The 16,659-nt window shown below is 42.1% G+C and overlaps 2 protein-coding genes across 2 annotated transcripts; one reads left to right on the top strand and one right to left on the bottom strand.

The window, feature by feature from the left end:
- Window positions 1–2,501: 2,501 nt before the first annotated feature.
- LOC112560820 (organic cation transporter protein-like) lies at window positions 2,502–9,253 on the top strand. The gene is made up of 10 exons (XM_025232883.1): window positions 2,502–2,644; window positions 2,867–2,971; window positions 3,395–3,549; window positions 4,434–4,602; window positions 4,971–5,043; window positions 5,641–5,771; window positions 6,188–6,414; window positions 6,831–7,012; window positions 7,323–7,482; window positions 8,791–9,253. The coding sequence occupies exons 2-10, from the start codon at window positions 2,952–2,954 to the stop codon at window positions 8,853–8,855; spliced, it is 1,182 nt and encodes a 393-aa protein (XP_025088668.1). The 5' UTR covers window positions 2,502–2,644; window positions 2,867–2,951; the 3' UTR covers window positions 8,856–9,253.
- A 3,323-nt stretch (window positions 9,254–12,576) lies between these two features.
- Window positions 12,577–14,851, bottom strand: LOC112560555. The gene is made up of 2 exons (XM_025232473.1): window positions 13,917–14,851; window positions 12,577–13,748 (listed from the first exon to the last, which is right to left on the bottom strand). Exons 1-2 carry the CDS (start codon window positions 14,153–14,155, stop codon window positions 13,253–13,255), a joined length of 735 nt encoding a protein of 244 aa, XP_025088258.1. The 5' UTR covers window positions 14,156–14,851; the 3' UTR covers window positions 12,577–13,252.
- Between the last annotated feature and the right edge of the window lie 1,808 nt (window positions 14,852–16,659).

Below are 16,659 nucleotides of genomic sequence, written 5' to 3'. Positions count from 1 at the left end.
GATGGTGTGTTGAGGCTATGAAACACCATCCCACGAGGTGCACTGAACAGCGGAAATACAGCCTCGTCACGTGAGGAGCGTGATCAATGTCTCCTTCCTTCCTACTGTAAATGCATTTTCGGGCATTCGAGCTGCGACGGCTGTCTTTTATTTCTGTTAGAAAGCCTAAAATTCTTTTTTTTTTTTAACTGACTTCCGCAACTAATGCAAGGTTTTGATGTTTAACGGCGAACCTGAGTGCAAAGTCATTTTCTGATGGCTGGGTTTAATTCATTGCAAGATATTAATTCTCCAGACCTGAGCGAATAGCGTCGAAACAAACCTTTTGGAAATTGCAATTCTCACCTGTGTTTTTGGCAGGAGGTTGAGACCTCATTTACCGGAGGGCACATTTAAAAAAAAAACAATTGGTTGCTGTGCCACCTTTTCTTAATAGGTCGGATTGGGTGTAACCTCAGATGACATCATAAATGCACGCGCTCCCTCTTCCACTCTCCCACCCTGAGAATTTTTTTTAATTGCAAGTCAGTTTTATTATAAACCATGGACAGAGTTACATTCATTAACCTGCTGGCTAGAATGAGTTTCGATTCACCTTTGACTCCGGTTAGCCTTAAAGTGTACTAGCCGCCACGTTACATAAGGGAGCTCATCCTGTGATCACACTGAGATAACCCTGACAAACTGCTGACTCTACACACAGTTCACCACTTTCAAAAGTTCAAAACCATGTTCTCACAGTTTGAAGCATCGTCACGTGTTCTCGTGTGATGCTCAGCTCGCCGCTGATAACAGTTTTGCTTTGTCTGCACCACAACAGTGTGTCACATCTCATCTTATCTTCGTTTACGATGAGGCAGCATGAAATAATACTGACAATAATTAAAATGAAATAGTGTACTCTGCTTGACTAGGTATCAGGCGCCAAAACATAAATTCTTTAGGACTGACTGCAATTGTGAGCAAGTTCACCCATCAGCCTCACCAATGTGTTTTCTAAAGTAAACAATTCTGTTAACGACAGTTTACAAACTGTTTGCTGTTTCTTGTAAAAGTGTAGGTTAACCTTTTTCGAACTCTACATGGCGATAGAAAACGGAAACAAGAATATTTGCAACAGCTGCGATAACAACAGCAACAGTCACAGTACTAGCAACAATTCGTCGTGAATTTAAAATTCTTTTCGTTTACAAATTTGTTGCTTTGTTGTCTGTCGTCCTGAACTTTGTTTCATTTCTTCAATGTTTGTTCTGTCACATCGATTTTATAAACTTTGTGAGGTTGTTTCCTCTAATATACTGTAACACGACTTAGCACAATGACAAAAGCAAATGATCCTGCACAATACAAACCTTTCCTCGCCTTCCTGCTCCTAGTTGTTGTTTAACAACAAAAGAAGAGAGTGATTTTACAGTAACACCAACAACTGTAGAAGTGTCCACATGATGTTAGTCTCATTATAGTGACAGTATTGGTGCGCGTGACAGTCACAACATAAGCAACTGCAGTCCTGTTAGTGGCACTCAAAAAAAAAATAATACTGATTTGCATATCAAAAGTTGTAGCAATCATGGATAAAGTGAAGTTGTCTCCAAATGTTTTCTGTTTATCGTCTGGCTCATTCCCTTTACCTGGTTTTTGCTTTGATTGGCAGTCATTAATGATTTATCAACTCTCTCTCTCTCTCTTCCTGGTCTTTCATTCCTCGCATTAAAGGTCTGTAACTGCTTTTTTCAAATGTATTCTATTTTTAACTTTCTATCTAGACCTCTTTTCATCAATTAAGCTTTAATGCACCCTGTGAGATGTCTTTTCTCTCTTCACACTGTTAAAGAATTATGTTGTCTCTTTTCACTTTCTTGACATGTTGTTTTCCTTGAGCTTCGATGGTTTAAGAGTTTTCCCACAGAAACTTTTTTTCAGGAAGACAAGAGGGTGAGTTTGGAGGAGGCGCTACATGGCCTTGGCAACTTTGGACGGTATCAAAAACGAGTTTTCTTCCTCATGTGTCTTCTGTCGATGACATGCGGCATCGAGACTTTTATAACTGTCTTCACACTCGCCATACCCGACCACAGGTCAGTGTTGGACTGAACATGACACTTTTCGCATTTTTCATTTCAACACTTTTATCGCATTTATCTCTTTCTCTCTCTGCGTGTGTGATCACCTGTTTGTTTAATACATGTATTTCCAAACAGCACCGTCACCTGCAGAAGCGTTTTATTTTTTCCATTATTTATATATTTTTTTTTAATTTTGTCTTTCGTTACAATCTCACATCTCGAAACTTTCATTAGTTTCTTAATTTTTCTTTCTTTCTGATTTCATTGTCTTTTTTCTTACAAACTGAAAAAAATACTTCACATAATTTTTTCCCCCGACACGTCATCGACAGATGCAGGCTTGAGGAACTCGACAACGACACGTTTGGTGATGTGGACAACTATGATGATGCTTTTCTCAACTGTCGATACCGTGGGAGCAAGATGCGATGGCACGATGAAGCGGAGTCGGTGTCTTTTGTATGTCAACCGGACCTGGAGCTCTCAACCAGAAGAACTTCTCTGGAATAGGAGTACTAGCCTCGTGTGACAGCTGGGTCTACGATCACTCGACATTTCTCAGCACATTTACTGAGAAGGTGATCATGTATTTCTAGATAATCAGAAAGAGCTTGTCATTCTCACTGCCATTGTCATTGCCATTGTCATCGTCTTCCAGCTTATTCAAGGCGTGATCTCTGTTGCACACAAAATTTAGCTAACAGCTTCTTGGAATATAGTCTAGAACAAGAATTAAGCAAGATTTTGAGACAAGAGTGGCTTTGCTGCTGAGTCCTGTGACCTTTACCCTCGTGTTTCAGAAGAACTTAGTGTGCAACGAGAAAGACCGCCGTGCCCTGGCGGACACGATCTACATGACAGGGGGTGGTGGTTGGGTCCACGATCATGGGCATGATATCAGACAGGTTGGTTAAGCTGGGAAATTCACTAATAATGCTTTTGTAATAATCCTGTCAAACAAACACTTGAACTCACCCACGCATGCGCACTTATACGCAGAACAATAATGTACTGGGTAAACGTCTCCTCGGTGTTTCTAAGTGCCCCTGAGTCCGGGCTAGAGAGGAATTCATGGTCAGTCGTTCACGGTAATGAACCTTTTTTGTTTGTTTGTTTTTTTTAATTTGTTTATTTTACAGCGGTCTTAAGTGTATGTAGAACGATTCTCGTGTAAGAAAGATGTGTCAGACCGCAAACATCCTAGGCAAAACAACCAGGTCGTGATCTCACAGACTCTATCCAACTGTAGAGGCTCTGACATCGAGCCCTCCGCCATCTTAGCGAGTAGGACGAACGGTTGTGCAGTGAGGATGTTGTTGTTGTTCTAGGTTTGGCCGCAAGACGTCGATGATGATTGCTTTGCTGCTCCACATCGCCGCCTGCATCGGCACCGCCTTCGCGACTTCATTTCTCGTCTTCACCAGTCTCCGCTTCTTTGTCGGTGTGTCCAACATGGGAATCTTCCTGTCCGCCTATGTCTTAGGTAAACTTCTATGAGATTTTTCCCCCTTTCTCTATTATTCTCCTCCTTAATGTTTTTTCTTACATTTTTTTTTCTTTATCTCTTCCTCTTTTTTCGATTTCTTTCTTAAAGGTATAGTAAAAGCTGTGAGGGCGTGGATAAGGCTGTGGCGGGCTGTAGGCAACGTCAGCTAGGAAAGAAAGTGTTGGTCATTGTTAGGATTTGAACTCAGGTGATCGGTGCTGTGTCGTTAGTTGCATTAGTGATAGTAATCAGTGATAACAATCAAGATGGCTATGAGCAATGTCCAACTATATCATTGCATCAACCCACACTAAGATCGAGTTAAGGTCATCGGAGGACGAAAGAGTCCCGTGTATTTCTCTTATCAAACACAACATCCTGTAAAACATTCAACTTTTCCACACGAACAGACACGAGAATAGACGAGATTCAAACTGATCCTACTCTTTACGAGATTCCAAACATATTTATTTTGCCTTTACAATCCCTTTAAGTTCTATTATTCTTGCGTTTATTTTTTCTTTCTTTCGTTCACTTAATCATTCGCTTATTGATTGAATAAATATTCATTTTTTTTCTTTCTTGAATATGCTTATGGTTGCTTGTTTGGCCTTTGAGATATTCAGTTACTGATATGTTTGTTTGTTTGTTTGTTTGTTTGTTTGTTTGTTTGTTTGTTTGTTTGTTTGTTTGTTCGTTGTTTTGTTTTGTTTATCTGTTCTTTTTTGTATCTTATTTAGTCCTTCAACCTTTATTCATCAGTGCCCTCCATTATTATTTCATCGTGGTGGTTATAGACGTGTAGACATCAAGTTAATGCTCCCCTCTGAGGAGTACTGACGATACTGTACCCCAGGTGTGACTGTTGTCTTGGTGTGCAGGCCTGGAGCTGGTGGGTGACAGGGTCAGGACGCTGTGTGGATCGCTGTTCATGATGTTCTGGTGTTTCGGGCTCTTCATTGAAACAGGCGTGGCCTATGGGTTGCGGACGTGGTGGCACCTGCAGCTGGCCATGGCAAGTCCAACGGTCTTATTCCTGTCTTATATCTGGTGAGTGACTTGAGGGTCTTCTTCCCCTTTAATGTCTGGAGCTTCATGTCTTATTTCTGGACAATATGCAACGGTCTTATTTTGTGTCTGTGACATGCGTGCTACTCGCCTATCTGTTACACTGGAACATCTCTCTCATAATTCATAATAATTATATGTTGCACATTCATGTTCTAGAGTGTAAATGTCCTGAGATGTTGCGGCAATTATAATCAAAGATAATCTAAATATATCTCAGTCTCAATCTGTCAATCTGTTTCTTCTCACTGTGCGTCTGTCTGTGTCTGCGACTGCGTACCTACGTCCAAGCTTGTCTGTGTTAAAGTGCGAGAAAGAGAAAATATTCGGTGTATGGGACTTTATTTCAGGTTGGTTGAGGAATCACCAAGATGGATGCTGAATAAAAACAAACTCACTGAAGTCAACGATCTACTTCAAAAGGCACGGGGCTGTTAAAGACCAATAATTAACCAAACAAAAGATATAGATTTCATAAATTTGTCTTGCCATTAGGGATTTGAATTGCATATAGTAGTAATTAAACCGTAAAACAAATAAAGATACTTAGAAATTATAAAATACTTTTTTTCAAAAAGTACGGAATTTAATATAAATCTGTTTTACTCATTTTCCAACAGTAATCAATAGACAAATGTTTTGTCATCTTCTCTAACAAGAAACATATTTCTATTCAAATCGCTTTAAGACGACTTCTTATAATTGTCTATTTAAACGTTTATTTATTGTGTAGAGGTCGTGTATATCGCGTGCCACGTGCTGGCTCAACGCAGGTCCGTGTAGGTGGAGGGGGAACCGTTGCCTCCCTTGTTCTGTCCCCTTAGTGCGATGGACCGGCCATCACTACCCTGGGATGGATTCTGGCAACTAGTGTTGTCTCCGATGTTTACCTTGTGCATGAAACAGTTCAAGATTTACATTGCATTGTTATGTTTTGTCTATGATAACTTGCAGTGTTTCATTGAATAGATGTTTTCACAATCCTGCTATGTTTGAATAAGTGTCTAACTCTTCGTGCAGCTCGCTAAAATCAACGGACGACCTACTCCGCCCAGTGTCTACGGTCTGGAGAAGCCCAAGGGAGAAAATCCACTTCGAATGTTCACAAACCGTGTAACTCTAGTCAGAACGTTAATTATCTTCCTTAACTGGTGAGACCTCAATTATCAGCAACCACGATCATACTGACATCCTATGCCTGCGCTATTATTACATCGACTTCCTGAGCATGAGTCATACTTACAACTACTTCATGTGCATGAATCATCGTCATTCTCCTTTCTCTTTCATGAGTCATAATCGTACTGTCTTTATAAGTATATATATATCATCAGTATTAGCATCATTAACTCGCATATTTAATTGTTTTACTACCAGTTTGAAACCTAGACTGTTTTCTGTAATCTTCAGACAAAATATTCTGTGGTGGCTACTTTAAAATACTAATTTTATCCCTTCACGTAGTTTTCCCGTGTACTTCACGTAGTAACTTCTACTTCGAGTAACTTCTTCAAAATTACAAATAGAAAACGTTTCGAGAAATACAAGATCATGATGTTGTTCTCAGGATGGTCGTAACACTGGTCTACTATGGACTGAGTCTCAATGTGGGCAACATCGGCACCAACATCTACCTCAGTTTTTTTATGTCTGCGATGGCGGAGCTGTTGGGCTACTTGCTCTCCAGTCTGCTGCTGGACAGAGTCGGGCGCAAAACCATGTACTGTGGAAGCATGATCTTCAGCGGGCTGGCGTGTCTGGCCACGATGTTCCCAGTCATCTACGATGCACAATGCAAGTTAACAAACTGACCTTCTTAGTTAACTCTGCATACATATAAAGGTCGAAGGTCGAAGACACTCGTTAGACATTGGTAGTTTGTCGATGACAAAGGTGAACTGGCGAAAGCCACAAGTTCGTGAAGCGCATTATTACTAAGGGAATAATCGTATGTAGTCACGATTGGACATAAGGATTGGGGGCATAATCTGCGACTACAACCTACTTCCCTCCACAAACACCTCCCCACACCTCTATTTATGAGACGACCTAACCATCCACAACTGTGATAATTTTGTTATGGCAGTAAGCTTTACCTTTCCGCTGATACTTTAAGCACCACAGCTGGTTTATTTGTTTTATAGAAGTTAAATATTACTGTGCTAATTAGTCCAGGAATAAAAGTTAACAGCCACACATTTTTACTGCAGACAAGAAGGTGATCATCCTTGTTTTGTCAAATGTTGGCAAAATGGGAGCATCGTCTGCTTACGCCATTATTTACCTCTTCTCGGCTGAACTTTTCCCAACCGTCGCCAGGAATTCGCTGTTGGGAATCAGCTGTACGATTGGACATTTAGGGGGAGTTATCTCTCCATACATCTCCCAACTTGTGAGTGGTGCTTTACATATGTACATATTCTTTTTACCATGTTTAGCATCACATTCTACAACTAAAGTGCAATATCGAATATTCTGGAACGAAAATACTCGAAAATGACATAAACATATTTTTTCCTTTGACAAAAATGTTGACGGATAATTTTTTGTGCTTGGGTAATTTTTATTAATAACTAAAACATGTAATTATTAGGTTAATATAATGTTGTGGGTTAGTTTTAATAAACATATTTTAATCATGATGTTGATTATGTGAATTTACCAAACACAAAATTGTGATCAAAGTCCTTTTCCTTTAAAAGACAGTCATCGTGGGCGGGAAACTGGGTGTGGCTCTCCCCCTGGTCGTGATGGGAGGACCGGGCCTCGGAGCCAGTCTTCTGGCTCTCCTACTCCCGGAGACGCTGCACCGGAAACTCCCAGAAACTGTGGAGGACGCGATTAATTTTGGAAAGAAAGCATGTAAGTGATCCTTTCAAAAAAGTGTTTTGTAATAAAGAATACATTGCTGTTTGTGGATGTGATACTCTGGAGGCCATTAAGGGTGCGCAGATGTACACCACCGACAAGCAACCTTCGATTTTGCTGACGACATACACCTGATGGCAGGTTTCAATGAGGAGCTGCAGACCCTCAAAGATAAACTCGCATCCAGAAAGTGTTCATATAATGTGGACATCAGCATGGACAAGAGCAAAACAATGGTGAATATTGTCGGACAGGATTAAGGAGGTACCGAGTTTCAAGTACCTGGGAGCGACAAAGGACGACAGTTGCGTGGCGGACATTGGTCACAGCAGCGATGGCAGCAATGGCGAGGCTGAACAATATATTGGACAGCAAGAGGATCAGCTTCGAGGTGTAATTTCAGCTATTTAAGTCCATGGTCGCTCCTGTCTTGCTGTACGGCTGTAGACCGATAAGGTGAGAAAATTCAGGCATTCGAGATGAAATGCCCGGAGACTGTTTCACATCTCTAACATCCAACTGAAGACAAACAAATTTGTTCACAATCTGGCCACCGCCTTGATCGGTATCCATGAACCTCTCTTTGCCACTGTCAAGTGGAGAAAACTGGTTTGGTCTGGGCATTTCGCTCGATACGACACACTGCCCAAAACGGTCCCTCGGGGATGGGTGGGAGGAGGCCGCTGACGAGAAAAAGTTGGGGCTGAGTAACATCAAAGAGAACTCAAGCCGCCCGTTTGGAGACCGGAGCGCAGACAGGTCCCGCTGGTGAGCATACTGAGCTCAGTTAAGGGACAGAGAGAGAGAAAGATGTACATTAAAAGGAAAGTCTGTCAAACACATGGAGCAGGGAGGATACATACACACAAAATAAAGATACAACGTGAGGAGCTACGGCATGACCACAGCGATGAGAGGTTGTCAAATGAAAGAAGAACGGATAGCTCTAGGGTACCGTTAGACACGCGCAATCTAAATGTCTTCAATGTTAATTCCAGTAGCAATAATATTTAATAGTTACATAGTACTATTAACTACTGGTGATGGTCAGATGGCGATGTTCTATTACAACAATGATTATGAGAGACTGATTTTTTTAATGTGTCCATTCTCTCTCTCTCTCTCTCTCTCTCTCCTCTCTCTCTCTCTCTCTCTCTCACTCACTCACTCACTCACTCACTCACTCACTCACTCTCTCACACACACACACACAGTGGTGTAATCATCGACTACTGTTAAAAGGAAACTTTTATCAATGCATTATAACTATATTTCATTCATCTTTTGTCCTCTTTGTTGCAGACAGCAAAAATATCACGAATTTTGAGCACGAAAATCAGGCCTTTGATGACCCGCTAAACGAATAGACTGCAACCATTTCTTCCTGTGCCGTTCAAACAGTTTTCAAGATGTTCTTCTTAATGTTATTGTGATATAGCCTCGGTTTCAAAAAGAGGTATAAAACCAAACATTTTATACGTTCATTAATCGTCGCCAATCCCAGGAACAAAAGATGAGATAGTCAAATCGCTATCCCACTAGACTCGTCAAGGAGTTTGCAGATACTAGATGAAGGAGCCGAGGGACTTGAGATGCTGTATGTGCTTGAAGGCAGGGCGATGCTGTGTTGCTATGAAACACAATCTCACAAGGTTTTTGTACTGAGAGCTGAAAATACAACCCTGTCACGCAGGGAGCGTGATCAATGTCTTCCTTCCATCCTACTGTAAATGCATTTTCGGGCATTAAAATGCATTAAAATCGCCACGGCCGTCTTTTGTTTCTGTGAGAAAGCCTAGAAGTTTCTCGTTAACTGCTGCAACTAATGCAAGGTTTTGATGTTTAAGTGCAGAAGCTGAGTGCACCGTTATTTTATGTTGGCGGAGCTAAATTCTTTCCAATTCTCCAGACCTGAACGAATGGCGCTGAAGCAAACGTTTGAACATCGCAATTCTCACCTGTGTTTTTGGAAACAAATCAATACCTCATATTGTTGTTGATTTTGGAAGGAAGCGTGCTTTCACCTCTAGGTGATTTCCCGCATTTAAAAGCTGGATGTAGTTGCAACACCTTTCTAGAATGTGCACGAAGGTCTGGGAATGGGTGTGAAGATTCTGATGTAATGTAAGTGAGAATTTCGGTAACGGTATGTGTAGTAGTAGTAGTAGTAGTAGTAATCATAATCATAATCCATTATCATTGTGAGAATATTCTTGTCGTCTAAACGTAAATATTTTGGCATTGAATGAAATAGGAAATGCACCTGCCTGCTGCTAATTTTGGAGATTTCAATTTGTTTCTTTAATGTAAAAATCCTACTGTGTCCTGTAAAAATGTGGATTGCGTGTTACATAAGAAACAGCAGCATCTGCAGCGGCAATAGAACTAGCAACAGAAAGATCAATATTAGTGACAGCATGAACAACAGAACAACAGCATTAACAAATCAACAATATTAGCAAAAGAAACAGCAGTATTTGCTGCAGAAGCAGCAATATTAAAGAGAACAGTAGTATTATCTTCATTAACACCACTATAATATAAGCAGAAGAAAGCTTTTATACTATCTAAAATTCATTTCTTTTATAGCACACAGCATGTCATTGTTGGACTACAAAAAATGCGTTTTGCAATTTTAATTTTACTTGTTATCTCTTCGAGAATGTGTGTGTGTGTGTGTTTGTTTGTTTGTTTGTTTTTGTCTGGTTGCTTGCTTGTTTAACATTGCCCAGCAGGGCTTCTGCTAAGGCTAAATTCTTTGGGTCCCAGTTCTTCACTAATTTGAATGGGACACATCGACGAAAATTGAAGGTCCTCCGAACTTTTAATGCTACTGTACGCAATTTTTCGCGTATGTTTACATGTGAAGGCGTTTTCTGTATTGCTCTTTTAATGTCTCTCATTCCTTCTTTTGTTCGGTTTTACCTTGCTTTGCGATCTTTTTCCCTCTACTTTCATTAGTTTTCTTTTTCCTTTTTCAAATTCACTTATTTATTCCAGCTATGATTTTATTGTCAACCTTCGATCCTCTGCTTCATTTCAGTTAAACTGCTGTTCTAGTCAGTCTGTGAGAATAATAACAGACACAAGGGAAATCACTCTTAGTTTTTTGTTTGCAGACAGGACGGTGGTCGTCCTTGTTTAGTCAAATGGCAAGATGTCGGCATCGGCTGCTTTCGCCGCTATTTACTACTTCTCGGCTTGAAATTCGCTTGTTAGAGCTAGTTCCATGAATGGACATTTAGTGGGAGTTGTCTCTACATATATCGTGCAGCCTGTGAGTGTGGCATTACACGCTTGTTGCTATGTTTCATATCACATCTTACACCTAAAGTGTCCTGAAGTGACGCTGTTCTTTCTCTGCAAGTATCCAGAATATAGCCAAGTTCTTTCATTAAATTTAAATGTTTCATCCCTTTGACGATTTCTTGTCCATCTAGTAAGTATTCAAAAATGTAGCTGTTAGTTAAGCATAATAATTTAGTTTAATGAGCCTTGATTAATCAGTAATATTGATAGTGTAAATTTAGTAGCCACAAAAGAGCGATCAAAGTCGTTGTGTTCTTTGGCCTTAGCAGTCATCGTGGGCAGGTAACTGGGTGTGGCTCTCCCCCTCGTCGTGATGGAAGGGTCGGACCTCAGGCCTTCGTGTGGTCTTCTGGGTCTCCTCCTCCCGGAAACGCGGCGAAGATTGGAGAGAAAAGAGGCAAGCAAGCCTTTTAAAACTTTCGAAATACTGGAGCAAATGAATTGAATATAAAAAAGCAGGCGAAGTTATGGGAGACTCCTCTGAAGAACAGAGAATGTCAGGTAAAACAAGTATGAGTGGACACACGCGAGCTATATATCTTCGTCATTAATTCCCGTAGTAACAACTATATTTAATAATTACATATTTTGTGTATGTAAATTTTTTACCATATTCTTCTCTTTCTTCTTCTTTCTCTTCCTCGTTGTCGCCGCAGTAGTAAAAAGAGGAGTGAACAATATTCGTAGCTTTTGTGCACAAGGGAAGTAATGCAATACGCAGGAGTCAAACAAGGTTTGTCTCCCATTATCCATTCGAGAAATTAGGTCCTGATAGACGATAGTGAGAGATTTCTGTAGTGTCTGGTCGTGTTATCTGGTCAATCTCCTCAGAGACCTTAATTTAATGTCTCTGATCTCATTGAGAGTTGCTACAACCGGAAGTCAGTTATGTGCTGATAACTTTACATCTCGTGTTCAAATGCCTGTTTATAATATGCCAAGCAATCAGTTACAATGATAATTCTGACAATTAATGTATCTGTTCCGTGTGTGCACCTAATGATATCTTCAACCACAGATCCCAAGGGAAATGTATAACCACACATTCCCCCACCCACCACGTACACTTCTATTCAATATACAAAACACAAATTATTTTAATAACAGTATCCATCGGACAAACAAAAATGGTTTTGAACATCAATATTAAGTGAACACGAAGCTTAAGGACCCAGAGGGTAAAAGATGATATTGTTTAGTTCCACTTAAGCCACAAGCGGTTGTTGAAATGTTTTGTGTTGTGATTAACTTTCTCTGTAATAATTAAAGCACAGTTATCGTATTACCTAAACAATAAATACCTGGATATCTTAGATGGTGTGTGGAAACTGACAATAACATCGCAGAAATGTTCTTGAAAATATAATTAATTATCTCTCTAAATTCCCAAAATCATTACATACCTATTCCAAGTCTGCACAGTGCGCTTTTCTGGTCTAGTCCCATTGTTCAAGTATGGATATTCAGTATCAGCAAAATCCAGATTTTAAAGAATTTTCAGAAGCAATATCAAGGACCAGATGATCATCTATATCATGTTATTTGAGACTGTCCTGCCTTCAGAGCTTGACCACTGGTCGTGCACATGGTGAAAAAGTGGAATATTCAGATTGTTTGGCTGCATGTTTACACATATGTAGCGACATGAAAAATATTTTGGGGGACATTTAGGGGGTAAAATGAGCAATCCTTTTTCCATTAACTTTTTCAGATTTTAGTTGTGTGATCTTAGATGTCTTTAAACAACCATTCACAGGCAGTAAAGCATCACAAGTCAAATAAATATCGCATAACTGATAATCATCAATGAAACAATTTCATTGCATTCAATACATTTAGCAACATATCACGAGAACTGTTGCTGAATGTGAGCGGTATGAGCAGCAGTTAAATGCGGTAAGACACTATTTTATTTTGTAGTCCCTCCACTGCCCCATCTCTTCCCCTTGCCCCACAGATCACACGGGTCCTTGAGAAAGAGAGCGAGAGAATATCAGAAATCCCAGAGAACAGAGCTAGACTATAAATAGATCATTGTCGACATCGGAATCCAGGTCGGAGTCTCTGGCAGACAGCCGGGTGAAAACACACCACAGCTTCCCTGTACGCAGCCCCTACCTCTGTGGTGGCGGCCCAGCCCCTGAGGCTGCCGCAGACCATCAGGCACGGTGCCGCCATCAGCAAGATGAGGGAGAGGAGGACGCAGATGACGACGATAGCCGGTAACATGAAGAAGAAAACGAGGGACAGAACAACGGTTTTGCAGTTCACGACCTGGCCGACAGCAGGGGATGCGAAGCGAGCGCGTCGGGTAGTGAGGTCACTCGCCCCCTTGACCTCCCGCTCGTCCTGCACGTCTGGCGGAAAGAGATCGCCGTTGTAGCGGTCGCTGGTGGGGTCGCGGGCGTACAGTAGGTCCCTCTTCTCCTGGCCGGTCAGCAGGCTGTTATCGCGGTCACCGGTCAAGATGGCGTCGCGGGTTGGCTGACGGATGACCAGGTAGCGCACAAAGCCCACCAGCTCCCCAGCCTCCGCCCTCATGTCCTCCCAGCGAGCTTTCTTGATGCCCCTCCGCCGGCACGCCAGCCTGGCCCATCGAATGGACCGCCTCGTGCACCACGGATTCATCCGACACTTCTAGATTGCCGGCCTTGACCAAGGTCAGCATGCACTCCTGGCAGAGTTCAGAGAGGCAATGTCGGTCCCGCAGCACGTCCATGGCTCTCTCCTTCACGCACGTCAGGCAGCACTTCCGGTACTCCTCCCGGTGAGTGCGGTGGGCCGTCTCCATCACGGAGACCAGGTGAGGGTACTGGTCGCAGCACTCGTGACGTGTCAGAAGGTAGCGAAAGCAGAAAAAAACCAGGTGTTCCACCTGATACTTGTCAGCCAGCTTCAGCATTTCCCACACCGTGTCGTCCGTTAGACTCACAGCTCTGGCATTGATGAAGCTGAAAATAATTGAAGAAAATGACACCTCCTTTTGTTAACTTCTTCTCTTTTTATCTGTTTTCTCCTTCTTCCCTCTCACTCTCCCCTAACACTGTAATGGCATCTTAAACGCGCAGCTACAAAAATGCCAGACGATTTTCTGGCCGACAACGATTGTTTTTACTTACTTGACGAAGCCTCCAAAGACCAAGGGATCAGTGTCTGTGATGCAAATTTCTCCGCTGGATTCTCTCCATCCGCCGGACAGCATAGCCTGGAAAACCGGGGAGACATGACATAGCTTCCTCCTACTGACAACAAACACATGTCCTACATTTCCAACGAGAATGCGGACGGTGTTGTCGTGGCAGTTGTCGTAATTAGCGACAGTTCCGTCCTCGTCATCCACGCTGGCAGCGGTCTCCATGGTGTAAGCGTGTGTAGTTGGCAGAGTCCGTCACAACCACATGGCTGATCGCAGTTTTCCCCTCTGACTTCGTTATCTTTCGTATTCTAGCTAATCGTTTGCTTTATCTGACCGATTGACCGACAACCCCTCACAGGTTTGACACTTTGCTGTCCTCTGCCTCCCTCGGCACGTGACGTAACGTTGGGGCACCTTGGTAACCACTGCACTCGTCCGCCATGTTCCCAACCCGCGATCAATGGTACGTCCTTGGCTGTGATCTCGCCGAGGAAAATTTCCATCCCCTGGAGGTATGAAGGGGAAACTACTGCAGGGATGCTACTGCGCAAGAACTATTCCGACACTAAAAATATCTCTGGCTTATCTGGCAGCGGGTTTTGTTCCCCAGCTCAGAACAGGAGCGGCCATGTTGGATGAAGCGGACTGCCAGCCACACACACACGGACATGATGGGAAGATGAAGAGGAGGCTGGACGGAATCGATTGGCTACAGAGACTGTAGCTTGTCAGCCCTCACTGCAAATTGTGGGTCCTCTGTGTGTGTATATATGTATGCATATATGTTCGCGCGTGCAGCAGGTTTGCCGAGAGTAATCCTGCATGCACTTTTATTTAACGGCTGTCTGGACTTTTTCATCGATGAGTCAGATCAAAGGTCAACGGACTTGTCAGCACTTGAACTTAACTAACGTGCAACAGGGATGCACTTAGCCCCACCGTCCCCTTAGTCGTGTGCTACACAAGCAGACAGACTTGTAAAGACAGTCCAAGAGTACAAAAGGAAGGAGGAAATGAGAAAGAAGTGAGCAGTGAGTTTTCGCGGCGATTCATCAAGCCTCGTGTCATGGGCTGTACTAAAGGAAACCAGCATATAAGCTCTTCAGTTCTCAGAATGCGACTGGGTTAAGCAGATTAATATTTCCGCATACGATATCAGGAGATCGTGGCTAGTGATGCAGCTTTGTGTTGACAAAAAACGAGTCATGGACAAGTGATTGTGTCTCTCCTAGAGGTACAGGCGACCGCTGACTTTAAAATTAATAATCTCAATGAAAGTCAGTAATTAGCCAGGTCTTCCTGGCAGCGCAAGAAGAGACCCAGACAACCAGATATATATAGTTACTTGGATATTTCTTTTTTTAAACTAGCACATTACACTTTTCGCGACTGCATAAAACTATATTCAGAAATAATAAATGGTAAACAGTCTGAATTGCTAGTGAAAGACAACAGCCGAGTCTTTACAAACAGTAGACAATGTTCGTGACGATGACGAGCACTAGAGAGACTGATGACTAACGACAAATGTCGATGAGTCTCATACTGTCGCTTGCTAACATCCGTCCACTCTTTAATTTCCCTCCCCACCTGTCAATGTTAGCACCTGTAGGACTTACCTATAGTGGAGGTTTCCGTTATTTTGGTTACAAAAAGACAGATGATGTCTAGAAGCGAACATTAGTGGAGAAAAGGGCGAGGGAAGTAACTTTTATTTTCTAGAACACCATTATACCCACACTATTCATCGTTTGTTTGTTTTTGGGGGGTTTTTTTGTTTTTGTTTTGTTTGCTTGTTTGTTGTTGGGTTTGTTTTTGTTGTTTTTTTTTTTTTGTTTTGTTTGTTTGTTTTGGGGGAGGGGTGTTTGTTGTTGTTTTTTTGTCTGTAGAACTGTTCCTATCTATAGTAATCCACCACTGCCTTAGATTTTTTTCAGATGTTATTGTACTTGACGAAAGATTTAGCAAACTATGTCGAAATAACAAATCATATTACCATTATGTTATGTCTGATTTGATCATCATCATTATAATTACTTCGTACGTCTTCTGTCTCTTTGTTCTTGCGTGCTTTGATGCTCTTTCGCTTTTTTGTGAAAAAGGTCAGGAGTTATATGTTCACAATTTATTTAGGGTTATTTTGTGGGGTGAGGGTGAGGGTGGGAGGGGTGTCTGAGGAGGAATGTGAAGAGGGTAGAGTCAGATAGAGAGGCAGGATCTCGCCAGACAGGACCGATCAAGCATGCAGGAGTAGGCGGACAGTGAGAGAAAACACGCCTCGAACACTTGCACGTTACAGCTTGGTGATGGAGAGAAGGACGCGCTAACGGAGGAGATAGGCATCGGAGAACAAAGACCGCCACAGACGCAGGAAAAGCCGTTTTGGCGACCGTTATCAAAACAATAGAACAACATCTGATGTGGTAGAGCTTCCCTGAGCCCGCTGGCCCCTACAGTCACAGACACACGGGGTCGGCACGAAAGGTCAAAGGTTTAACACAACACAATTGCCTTTGTTGGAATCCCATCAAAGAGGCTAGACTACAGATTCTGTTATCACTGAGGTCGTTGTCAAACACAATGGCAGGAAAGGTCTGGCACCTGCCTGACTCTGACTTTGGGGGAAAACAATGAACCAGAAGAGGAATCAGGAGATAAATTTCAAACCGTGAAAATTGGAGTTAACGCTAAGATTTCATTGTTTTCGTTAATATCCACATGGTCGT

Source organism: Pomacea canaliculata, linkage group LG3 (assembly GCF_003073045.1).
Source record: "Pomacea canaliculata isolate SZHN2017 linkage group LG3, ASM307304v1, whole genome shotgun sequence".
Classification (NCBI taxonomy): domain Eukaryota; kingdom Metazoa; phylum Mollusca; class Gastropoda; order Architaenioglossa; family Ampullariidae; genus Pomacea; species Pomacea canaliculata.
This window is presented reverse-complemented; position numbering and strand designations above follow the sequence as displayed.